The following is a 12,989-nucleotide window of genomic DNA, read 5'->3' as shown; positions in this document are numbered from 1 at the left end:
GAATGAGGCCTGAAACCGATCTCGAAATATCCGAATGCATGCGTTTTTTTTCCTGTTTACACTGTCATAGAACACATCGGATCTGTGTCACATATGAGCAAAAAATCGGAATTGGGTCACGTTTCACTGACAGTAAATGAGTAAGTAAATGAGCATTTAACGACAACCTAATGCTATATAAACACAGACACAAAAAACACGTTGGCTGGCTAACATACCTCCGACAAAGTGGTCGCTGCAGACACGGGCATTAACAGACTCTGCTCCTCCCGACCGCAGACGTAATACGTTAAAAATCCACTTTTTACGGCATTGTTCTGTGAGCTTTTTACATTTCTCACCTTTATGAGTGACAATCTTCAGTACTCTATAAAAACCCTTTCCCTTTTCTCGATTAGAACGATTGGAGCATCCGTAAACTACACAAAACATTGGCATTTTTCAGACGGCAGATCCTCAGCTATTTCACTTCCTGCCCTCAATCTGAATTTCGCGCTCTCGCGATGCAGCAGCGTGACGTCACGTGAAACCAACCTATTACAGAGGTCAAACGTTTCCTGTAGTTTTTCACCAGGTTTGCACACACTGCAGGAGGGATTTTGGCCCACTCCTCCACACAGATCTTCTCTAGATCAGTCAGGTTTCTGGGCTGTCGCTGAGAAACACGGAGTTTGAGCTCCCTCCAAAGATTCTCTTTTGGGTTTAGGTCTGGAGACTGGCTAGGCCACGCCAGAACCTTGATATGCTTCTTACAGAGCCACTCCTTGGTTATCCTGGCTGTGTGCTTCGGGTCATTGTCATGTTGGAAGACCCAGCCTCGACCCATCTTCAATGCTCTAACTGAGGGAAGGAGGTTGTTCCCCAAAATCTCGCAATACATGGCCCCGGTCATCCTCTCCTTAATACAGTGCAGTCGCCCTGTCCCATGTGCAGAAAAACACCCCCAAAGCATGATGCTACCACCCCCATGCTTCACAGTAGGGATGGTGTTCTTGGGATGGTACTCATCATTCTTCTTCCTCCAAACACGTTTAGTGGAATTATGACCAAAAAGTTCTATTTTGGTCTCATCTGACCACATGACTTTCTCCCATGACTCCTCTGGATCATCCAAATGGTCATTGGCAAACTTAAGACGGGCCTTGACATGTGCTGGTTTAAGCAGGGGAACCTTCCGTGCCATGCATGATTTCAAACCATGACGTCTTAGTGTATTACCAACAGTAACCTTGGAAACGGTGGTCCCAGCTCTTTTCAGGTCATTGACCAGCTCCTCCCGTGTAGTTCTGGGCTGATTTCTCACCTTTCTTAGGATCATTGAGACCCCACGAGGTGAGATCTTGCATGGAGCCCCAGTCCGAGGGAGATTGACAGTCATGTTTAGCTTCTTCCATTTTCTAATGATTGCTCCAACAGTGGACCTTTTTTCACCAAGCTGCTTGGCAATTTCCCCGTAGCCCTTTCCAGCCTTGTGGAGGTGTACAATTTTGTCTCTAGTGTCTTTGGACAGCTCTTTGGTCTTGGCCATGTTAGTAGTTGGATTCTTACTGATTGTATGGGGTGGACAGGTGTCTTTATGCAGCTAACGACCTCAAACAGGTGCATCTAATTTAGGATAATAAATGGAGTGGAGGTGGACATTTTAAAGGCAGACTAACAGGTCTTTGAGGGTCAGAATTCTAGCTGATAGACAGGTGTTCAAATACTTATTTGCAGCTGTATCATACAAATAAATAGTTAAAAAATCATATATTGTGATTTCTGGATTTTTTTTTTTTAGATTATGTCTCTCACAGTGGACATGCACCTACGATGACAATTTCAGACCCCTCCATGATTTCCAAGTGGGAGAACTTGCAAAATAGCAGGGTGTTCAAATACTTATTTTCCTCACTGTATATGTGTGTTTATATATATATATATATATATATATATATATATATATATATATATATATATATATATATATATATATATACATATACATTTCAGAATATTTAGCAGTTTTTCATCACAATTTTCTACTCTTTTATAAAAGTTAATGTGTTTTATAGCTTTATATTACTTATTTAGATGCATTTAGTGTTCTTTTTTTCTTTTTTTAATGCTGTCATCCTAATTGTTGTCTTTGTTTTGGCAGATGCTATAAATATTGGTGTAAAAAATTATTTTATCATCTGATAGCTTCATACAACAGTTACTTCTGGTCCTCAAATCTGAGCAGTTTTCCAATAGTGCTGGTAGGCCTTCGTTCTGTAATGTTGGGTATTTTTTAGTGACTCTTTCTACAGGTTACAGTGCTATGCTAGTCGGTGGCAACAACTACATGTCTTTGTGTGAGTCACTGAATCATTCGTTCAAGTGACTCTTTTCAAGAAATGTTGATTCATTCAGAAACTAAACAAGTTCATTGAAATAGTCACTCAACTGTTTTGTTCAAAACATTCAGAAAGGAAACACCATGGATCACCCACATAACCCTCATTCCCTATTCCCTACAGTCATAAAAACTAGCTTGTATAAATCGTAAATAATTTAATAATGAAATTTTTGAATACAAATGAACTTGCACCTGTATGATTCTGCTGTGGATGCGGTAATTCATTCAGCATGATTTTCAGTGCATTTTGGTTATTCTTTAGCCATTGATCTGTTTTGGTGGTACATTATGAAGTTTAATGAGTGCTCTTGATATGTCTATTATTGTTTCGGATGCTACAACAACTGGCTGTCTCCTTAAATAGTGCTCTTTATAATGGCAAAGGGCCAATTTCAGAGTATTCAGACCAAGCGGAAACCTTGTGGTCTCTCTCTTTTATCCAACATGGAAGTGACTTAAACTGCAGTTCATCGACTGGCCACTAGAGACAGGCTCCAAAAGAGAGTCAATCACATAAACCCCCCATGTTAATATGCCCAACTTTACAGCAGAAAAATCGGCATAATTAAGGGCGTGGCCACTTGATTGACAGGTGGATTGCCGCTGATGTCACTACTAGCCGTTTGTCTGCTGTCTGTTAGCGTCACGTCACCTCAGCTAATCCGCCTCTTTTTCGGTTATCTGGGAGTGACGCGCTGCCAAGATGGCGACGGCCGGCTCCGCCCACTTTAGGCTTCAAAATCACTCTTCAGAAAACTGCAAGTGACGTCACGGACACCACGTCCATATTATTTTACAGTCTATGATCATATAGTGACACGTATATGACACAGCTTGTGTGCAGAGATGTGCAACAGTTAATTTTCTGTGGCTACATCAGTAACTATTTTAGATAGGTAGCAAAAACCGATAAGGTAACTGGCAATATTGTGTTTAAATGGTAAGCTACTCAATATTAACTTCTTGTTATATTCGATAAAAACAATATTACACGCAAACAAGCAACAATATCGCTTGTGTGATATTGCCTAAATATATTTAAAAAGATATCAGGACCCTAAAAATAAATAGGTTGTAGTTCCTAACAGTATCTCAACCTCAGCTGAACTAGGCTACTTTTACTTAAGAGTAACTGCAGCTTGACAAACTGCAGTTTTAAAGTCTTTCCCAACACTGAAACCTCCATATGCGGGTTTTACCACATGCAGAGCTTTTTTCTGTAATGGCTTAAATGTTGACATTATGAAAGCTGTTATGTAAGGTGCCTCTCTCTGTTTGTTCATTATTTTAATCCGAGTCGTGAATGGATGTGCTTCCCTGCCGGCTTCCAGTCAGAGATGTGCTCAGTGGGGCCGAAGCTGTGGCTGCGGGCAGAGCTCTGGGCCTTAATGCCAACTCAAGCCTTCTGTCCCTCAGAGTCGCCCGGCCTCTTAATATATTCTGATGGCCTGATCTTTTCGCATAGGAAATATGCCACAAGGACAGAAGGCCTCAGATGTCTGTGTGTTGTTGAACGAAGGTGTTTGTATGCATCATGAAGTGTGTGCCAACAATCTATATTTTGCATTATTTTTATTAAAAAATAGTACACTGAAAAAAGAAGTAAAAAATTGGTGTAGAAAGAATTTTCACTCAGAAATTGGCATCAAATTTCACAAATTAGTGACAAAAATCTGAAATGGTATTTTCTTGTAAAACGTAGATAATCCACATTATGATTGTGTTAATTTCTTTTCATTTGGCGGCTTAATGCAAAAAAAAAAAAAATTCCACGTTTTTCTTGATGGAATCTGTTTCTCCCGCCCTTCAACATTTCCCACCGTTTCCAGAGCGTACTAGAACTACTCCAAGAATTCAATTTTGCTGCACAGCATGCTGGGTAGACATTTCTCTTTTTTCCCTCCTCATTCTAGGGGTTGGAGAAGCATTGTTGTGAAAGCATAGCATCAGAGCTGCTTATTTTTACTTGCCATTTTGTGGTCTGAAAACGATGATGAGGTTTGTAGTTTCTGTGGGGTTGAAAATAGTCTTTGTGTAGAACAGCAGTGTCATGGTGGAGGCTTCATGGGGTCGAACCATTCGCCAGCCAGACCCTTTTCCGCACTTCAGTTGCCATGGCGCTTTCACAATAGAGCACAGTGGGCCGGAGGTGCCCGTTTGGGTGGAGCATGATGTCAGATTTAGTTGAGGGATATTTCTTTATCTTCCTGTATTATGATGTGCTGTATTGAGGGGGCAAATGTTGCATAATCAAATGAAAACTCTAACTAAAAAGTGACATTACATTTTGAATTTGCAGTATAATGTACAAGGCCCTTTCTTTTTCTGGTCACTGCAACTTCCAGTGTATGGAAATTGTGAGAATTTAAAGAGATCACAAAATTAATTAAAATCTTGAGGAAGTGTTACACAACAGGACAAGGTTTACTCATTGCTAAAACATTGGTTTAATATAATATACTAAATGCTATGTTTACTATAGTTAAAAATAATGTACGTACTATGCAATATTATAATTAGGTCTGTCAAGTGATTTTAACATTTTTAATCTAATTAATTGCATGATGTGCCGATTAATTAATCTAATTAGCTAATCGCAAAAATTAATTAAAATCATTAAGATGCGGGTTTAAAACAGACAATGAAGAGGTATGTATACAGTACACTACCGTACATGTTTTCATATTATTAATTAAAGTATTAAAATTAAAGTAATTAAAAAATTTGAAGTAAATAATTTGTTGACTAGATTACTAGTAGAACATTACTAGTACCTCAAGTGGTTAAAACAGTGTGACAAAAGCACACACAAGCCCGACCCAAATGTTTAATTTCATGATTGTTACAATCTATTTGCATTCATTTATATCCAGCTGGTCACTTTTATGCATTTGTTAGCGAAGTTGCATATTTAAAGCTAGTGACATGAGAAAGTAAATTGATATGGTCATGCAGCCAAGAGAAAACAAACCAGATACACATTTGATTTCATTCGGTTTTCGATCATTAAAACCCCCCTGCAAGCTTTGGTTGTCAGTTTGTCTCAGGGGTTTACCCATTTTTGCAATGGTAATGCAATAACTTCCACTAGCATTACCTGAACATGCATCATTCATGCTGTTTCATACTGTTATGTTTTGCAGTTGTATTTTACAGTAGGTTGTTTATGACACTACTGCATTATGAGTTCTCTCTGTCATGATAATACAGCTACAGAGAATATTGTGTGGATCTTTGTAAACCACACTGCTGTTACTTCCTATCTCAACTACACTCTCATAAAACTGTCAAAAAAAAGGGAGGGGTAGTTAGTTGTAGGTTGTTTTTAAAGTGCCCCAATTATGCAATTTTAAAGGCTCATAATTTTGTTTTGCAGTCTCCGATAGTAGGTTTGCATGCAGCCAAGGTCAAAATCACTTTAATTTTTTCATAATGTACATTGCAGCATCACCTCTTTTCTCACAGGGTCTGATACGGTTCAATAAATTATTCAGTCTCTGCTCTGATTGGTCAGATGCCCCAGTCTGTTGTGATTGGTCTACTCTGCTCTGATTGGTCAGATGACCCAGTCTGTTATGATTGGTCTACTCTGCTCTGATTGGTCAGATGACCCAGTCTGTTGTGATTGGTCTACTCTGCTCAGATTGGTCAGATGGCCAAGTCTGTTGTGATTGGTCTCCTCTACTCTGATTGGTCAGATGTCTCAGTCTCTTGTGATTGGTCTACTCTTCTCTGATTGGTCAGATGGCCAAGTCTGTTGTGATTGGTCTACTCTACTCTGATTGGTCAGATGGCCAAGTCTATTGTGATTGGTCTACTCTACTCTGATTGGTCAGATGGCCAAGTCTGTTGTGATCGGTCTACTCTGCTCTGATTGGTCAGATGTCTCAGTCTCTTGTGATTGGTCTACTCTTCTCTGATTGGTCAGATGGCCAAGTCTGTTGTGATGTCTACTCTACTCTGATTGGTCAGATGGCCAAGTCTGTTGTGATTGGTCTACTCTAATCTGATTGGTCAGATGGCCAAGTCTATTGTGATGTCTACTCTACTCTGATTGGTCAGATGGCCAAGTCTGTTGTGATCGGTCTACTATGCTCTGATTGGTCAGATGTCTCAGTCTCTTGTGATTGGTCTACTCTGCTTGGATTGGTCAGATGGCCAAGTCTGTTGTGATTGGTCTACTCTGCTCTGATTGGTCAGATGTCTCAGTCTGTTGTGATTGGTCTACTCTAATCTGATTGGTCAGATGGCCAAGTCTATTGTGATGTCTACTCTACTCTGATTGGTCAGATGGCCAAGTCTGTTGTGATCGGTCTACTATGCTCTGATTGGTCAGATGTCTCAGTCTCTTGTGATTGGTCTACTCTGCTCGGATTGGTCAGATGGCCAAGTGTGTTGTGATTGGTCTACTCTACTCTGATTGGTCTACTCTTCTTTGATTGCTCAGATGGCCAAGTCTGTGTTGGAAATGAAATTTCAAAATATTAAAATTTCATCTATTCTGCAGCACTTGATACAAAATATACAAATACAAATATACTTTATGAATTTAACCTAACTTTATTAAGCAATGTCTTTGCTCCTGACCTTCGATGATTGTTCAACCATACTAAGCAAAAATTACATTTGTTTTTGGCCTCTACTGTACAGGCGTGAGTTTGCATTTGCATCAGTTTGAGGCTCATTATTTCTCTTTTTGTGTGAAAGGGCCTTTACATTGTCCATTTTTGGTTTTGTTATAAAAACAAGCAAGCCCAGCCCAGGTGAGATAAAGTAACACAAAAGTATTGTAACATATTTCTTTCCATAAAAAGTAACTAAGTAATGCAATTAGTTACTTTTTTAGGGAGTATCACAATATTATAACACTACTTTTAAAAGTAACTTTCCCCAACATTGTTTAGGAGACAATAACTTTATTTGTTGTGCACTTCGATCTTTATAACTTTGCAGACCTTTTAAATTCACAAACAGCTATATTACACACTAGATAAAAGGTAATATAAAATAAAAAAAAGCATAATTGGGGCATTTTAAACTATTTTTGTTTGTGTGTAGTGCACAGATGTCAGTATTAATAGTGTTCATTTTTACAGTTTTTTTTTTTTGTCATTAGTTTTTATGATTTCCTATATATTTGGACAATATTTCAACATCCTGGAATGCATTACAGTCCATTGTAGTCCAATAATGTGCACTGCAAAATAATGAAAATAGGTCAAAGTGTCACCAAATTTTTAATACTTTATAAATTATTAAATATATATTTATCAAAATCTAAATGAGTAATTTCGTCAAAGAGATTATCACTGTGTTGAAGTCAAATAATGTTGGTTCAATGCATATTCTGTGAAGCAGCAACACTTTGTTTCTGTGCTGGTGCAGTTTTCTCTCTCTGTATGACGTTTCCTGGCTGGAAGTGGAGTGATGGGAACGTCAGATTGGAGTAAGAGAGAAGAGCTGCACAGTTTGAGAGCCTTTCTGCCACCGGCTTCTCCTTTCCTCTTCCTCTTTTGTCTGTGTGCTTTGTGTCTTCATTTGTGCTTTGTCTTGACAGCGAGCGAGTGCATGTGCTGTACAGCATGTGATACCCTCTCCTCTCCTCTCCTCTCCTCTCCTCTCCTCTCCTCTCCTCTCCTCTCCTCTCCTCTCCTCTCCTCTCCTCTCCTCTCCTCTCCTCTCCTCTCCTCTCCTCTCCTCTCCCTACACATGCTGCAAGTACACAATATGTTCCCTTCAGTCAATTATGTCTTTATGTCGAGTACACAGCCCTAAGGGTGTTTTCAGTGAGGTCCAGTGTGCAGAAGAACAGACACAGATTTGTGTGTTTTGTAGTTTAGTTGATTTACAAGCACACTGGGAGAGTTTATGCCAAAATTAAATTTGTGTGGATGTGACTGAGGCCCATTAATTTCTTTAAAAATAGCAATCTGAGGCAATGTAATTGTCTTTTCCAAGTGTCCAGCCTTTTCAGGTTATCTCATCCATTTCTGGTAGTGAGAAACCACTGATTCAAGAGCTGGAACGGTGTACCAAAATCTTAAAAAGAGTGTTCACTGAAATTCTTGTCTATTGTTATATGCATAATTAAGTATATGCACAAAAATGTAACTGTTTTAATTGTTATTACTACATTTAGCAGTTTTTTTATTGACAAAATATTAACTAAACAACAGCAAAACTGTGATGTGCATATATTTATTAGATGTTTTATTTGATACATCAAGAACATATCTCAAATTGCTAGTATTAACTCGGATGGATTTAATTAAATTCTTTTGAAACTCATGAATGCCTGAAAACAGTTGAAAACACATGAAACCTGTATATTAATTTTCAAACAAAACCACATCAGTTATTATTGGAAAGTTTTCAAATGAAATGTATAAATTTTACTTGCATAAACTTTCACTTTAAGATAAAAAATGATCAACTTTTCAAGCTGTAACCTTTTTCATGGCTGCCATAAATATGTGTGCATATTCATATTTATCAAAGTTCATTCTCAAAAGTGTGTGTGAGATGCCTAAATATATTTTACAAAAAATTTGATAAATTCATAGAGAAGTTCTGCATTTTTGTTTTAAAGGGTCTATTTATTAAACTCTTAAATTCAAATAATAACAATAATAAAAATAAAAAAGTAGGGTGTGATTCGAATTTTGGTTCCCATACAACGTTTTTTTAATTTTTTTTAATTAAAAATTTCGGTAGTAAGGTCTCATTTTACACGTTACAATAAGGTCTTATTTGTTAACATTATTGTATTAACCAACATGAACTAACTGTGAGCAATATATTTTTTCATTTTTTTTTAAATGTAATAATCTTTTAATCATTTTAATCATTTAATGTCATGTTTAGTTAATAAAAATCCAGCTTTTCATTTGTTTTTTCATGTTAGTTCAAAATGCACTAACTAATGTTAAAGGTCCCGTATTATGCCCCTTTTCACAAGATGTAAAATAAGTCTCTGATGTCCCCAGAGTGTGTATGTGAAGTTTCAGCTCAAAATATCCAACAGATCATTTTTTACAGCATGTTTAAATTGTCATTTTTTGGGGCTCAGAAAAACGCGCTGTTTTAGTGTGTGCCCTTTAAATGCAAATGAGCTGCTGCTGGACGACCCAGGGGGCGGAGCTTCATGAGCTCGCGCTCAGTCTCTCAGGACAATCTCATCTCACGGAATGATGATAATATCAGAAACTCTCAGTAACGGTGTTCATTTCGAGTCGGACAATAATGCCTACAGAGTCAGAGTGCTGTATAGAGATGGAACAGGTATAGTTTAGTAGTTTAATTACGGTTATTATAACGTATTTGTCATCTGCTTGTATGTATCCATTATTTATTAATATCCTACAAGTCTGCTGTCTGAATGATGATCAAACATATACTGATGAGTTTAATAAAGTTTATTGTACATCACACAAAAGATGAAGCGTCAGTTTTACTTCAGAAAATCACCGTAAGAGCTGAGTAAACACAGTAAGTTATAAGAAGTGCGCAAGTACATAAACGAATTTCGGTAGAGTTGAGGGAGCATTCCTGTGGGCGGAGGTTAGTCAAAAAACTGTTCTAGTGACGTCATTAAAGGAAGTAGAGGGATGTAGTCCAAACGGGCCGTTCGATGTAGGCGACTTCTGTTAAATAAAATATCTCGCTTGGCATTGAACTTTGAGCTTTATCATTTTACAGATATTATTTATACTCTAACAACAACATTACACACTAACTAAAGTTTGAAACATGGGATCACGAAGAACGGGACCTTTAACAAATACAACTTTTAATTTTAAGAATGTATTATTAAATTATAAAATTAACATTAACTAACACTAACAACTGTAGAATTGTTGTTCATTGTTAGTTCATGTTAACTAACGTAGTTAACTAATGTTAACAAATGTAAAGTATACCAACATTTTTAAAGGGTTAGTTCACCCAAAAATGAAAATTCTGTCAGTAATTACTCACCCTCATGTTGTTCCAACCGCGTAAGACCTTCGTTCATCTTCGGAACACAAATTAAGATATTTTTGATGAAATCTGAGAGCTGATCACTCCTCCATAGGCTTCTATGTGACCGAAACTTGCTGGCCCAGAAAAGTTATTAAAGAGATCGTTAATATAGTCCAAGTGACTACAGTGGCTCAATCTTAAGTATATCAAGCGACGAGAATACTTTCTGTGCGCAAAAACAAACAAAAATAACTACTTTATTCCACTATTCATTTCCTTCTCTCTGGGCCTCGTAGTGTTTTTGCGCTGCACGTCTGTGTTGCACGTCAACACGCATCACACACATGACCAGCGTCAGCCAATTGTGAGCCTACGTGGTGACGTGCAACACAGACGCGCAGCGCAAAAACACTACGTGAACCAACTAGAGGCCCAGAGAGAAGGAAATGAATAGTGGAATAAAGTCGTTATTTTTGTTTGTTTTTGCGCACAGAAAGTATTTTCGTCGCTTGATATACTTAAGATTGAGCCACTGTAGTCACTTGGACTATATTAACGATCTCTTTAATAACTTTTCTGGGCCAGCAAGTTTCGGTCACCTAGCAGCCTATGGAGGAGTGATCAGCTCTCAGATTTCATCAAAAATATCTTAATTTGTGTTCCGAAGATGAACGAAAGTCTTACGCAGTTGGAACAACATGAGGGTGAGTAATTACTGACAGAATTTTCATTTTTGGGTGAACTAACCCTTTAAGGATCTCTTCTGGGTCAAAACGGACCCGAATGCAATCTGTACATCCCACATCCACATCCGGTGCTCCTGTGTTTTCTCAACTCATGCAAGTTGTTCCAGTCTCCACTATTCAGCAGAACCTGTTTGCCTGCTCTCGGTCAGTGCCCTTACACACACCGGCTGATGTCATTGCACTAGATTCAGGTGTGACTCACGGTTTCATTCAGGAGGCGTAAAAAATCAAAGGGATTTTGCTAATGTGTTGACCAGCAGATTGCAGAGCAGATTGCTTGAGGAGTAGCAGGAAGGATGACGCAGAGATGTTCTGCGATGTTCATTCCCATGGCATTAGCCTGATGAATCATACATTAGACCAGCACACTCAAAGTCCAAACCCTCACAAGGTTATCAGAGGACTCAACCCTGGCGTTTCTGTGTCTGCACCACACACAAACCAGCGAGATTGCCTGCGATAATGGGATTTAAAATCGTGATTTCCAGGACTGGAGTATTTGTGAATGTCTCTATTGTACTCTGTATTGTGAAGCTCTGTATTCACAAATTATTGGAAACAAATCATGGGAAAGCCATGAAAAACTGGGGACCTTGCTGTTGACGGGTCATTTTAGCATTATTTCACGAACCCCAGGGGTCACTTGCACTACAGTTCAAAATATTTTTTTATTTTCCCCAAAATTTAAATTTTTCCTAAATTTAGGAATAATTAACTTTTTTTAAAAGTGTTTTTAAAAGAAGTCTCTTCTGCATTTAACCAAAACTACCGTTATAACAGTAATAATGCTGTTTTTCATTTACAGTATACCAGTCTTCAGTGTCACATGATCTTTCAGAGATCATATGCTGTTTGCTTAGTTGTATGCATAGGCTGTGTTACTTTTAACCCTTTTTATTATTATTATTATTATTAATACTCACTGTGTCTGTCCACTCTTTGTTTTACAGTATCTGGAGGGGCCCGAATGTGAACTGTGTGGACAGCACTGGATACACACCTCTACATCACGCTGCTTTAAATGGACACAGGTGAGTCCTGTCACCTGATGACCTTTGACCTCAAGGATAATTTTAGTTTTATTTATCAAAATGTACTTTTATTTCTGAATACACACACAATTGTGCATGTGTCTCTCTGTCAGTGAGGTGGTGGAAGTGCTTCTGCGGAACGAGGCTCTGACGAACATCGCTGACAACAAGGGCTGTTACCCTCTGCACCTGGCGGCCTGGAAGGGGGACCAGCGGATCGTCAAGCTCCTCGTCCACCAGGGTCCATCTCACCCCAAACTCAATGAACAGGTCTGACCGCACGACACTGAGCCGCACATTCAGAGCCGTATTCTGGGTTATTCACCACATGAGGTCTATGAGCAGCGCTGGTGACTTGCTATTGATTACCACAGGAAGTAGTTTTGACTCGTCTCTCAGTAAAAACAGAATGGAAAACATGTATAAAATACTCTTACTGTCTACAGGTAAAGTGGAAATCGATAGGGCCAGGGCTTCTGGAGGGTTTAAAGTGCCTCTATTATGCTATTTTAAAGGTTCCTAATTTTGTTTTGCAGTCTCCTACAACAGGTTTACATGCAGGTCAAAAAACACTTTACTTTTCTCATAATATACTTTTCAGCATCGCCTCTTTTCTCACAGTGTCACAGTTGAATGAAACAGTTTGATAAAGTATAGTCTCTCTAAACCCCTCTTTTTCAAGAGCTGACTCTGATTGGTCAGATGACTCAGTCTGTTGTGATTGGTCTATTCTCCTCTGATTGGTCAGATGACCCAGTCTGTTGTGATTGGTCTACTCTCCTCTGATTGGTCAGATGACTCAGTCTGTTGTGATTGGTCTACTCTGCTCTGATTGGTCAGATGACCCAGTCTGTTGTGATTGGTCTACTC

At 38.5% G+C, this 12,989-nt stretch overlaps 1 protein-coding gene across 1 annotated transcript in view; it reads left to right on the top strand.

Moving 5' to 3' along the window:
• The window catches only part of LOC311073665 (ankyrin repeat and SAM domain-containing protein 1A), a 134,833-nt gene that overhangs the window by 23,165 nt on the left and 98,679 nt on the right, over positions 1–12,989 (top strand). The window contains 2 exon segments of the mRNA XM_084099573.1: positions 12,039–12,119; positions 12,233–12,389. Of these exon segments, the coding sequence (XP_083955699.1) occupies positions 12,039–12,119; positions 12,233–12,389 (238 nt within the window).

Source organism: Abramis brama (genome assembly GCF_963993115.1).
Source record: "Abramis brama genome assembly, chromosome: 22".
NCBI classification, from domain to species: Eukaryota; Metazoa; Chordata; class Actinopteri; order Cypriniformes; family Leuciscidae; genus Abramis; species Abramis brama.
The sequence above is the reverse complement of the archived record's forward strand: the minus strand, read 5'-3'. Positions and strand labels throughout refer to the sequence as shown.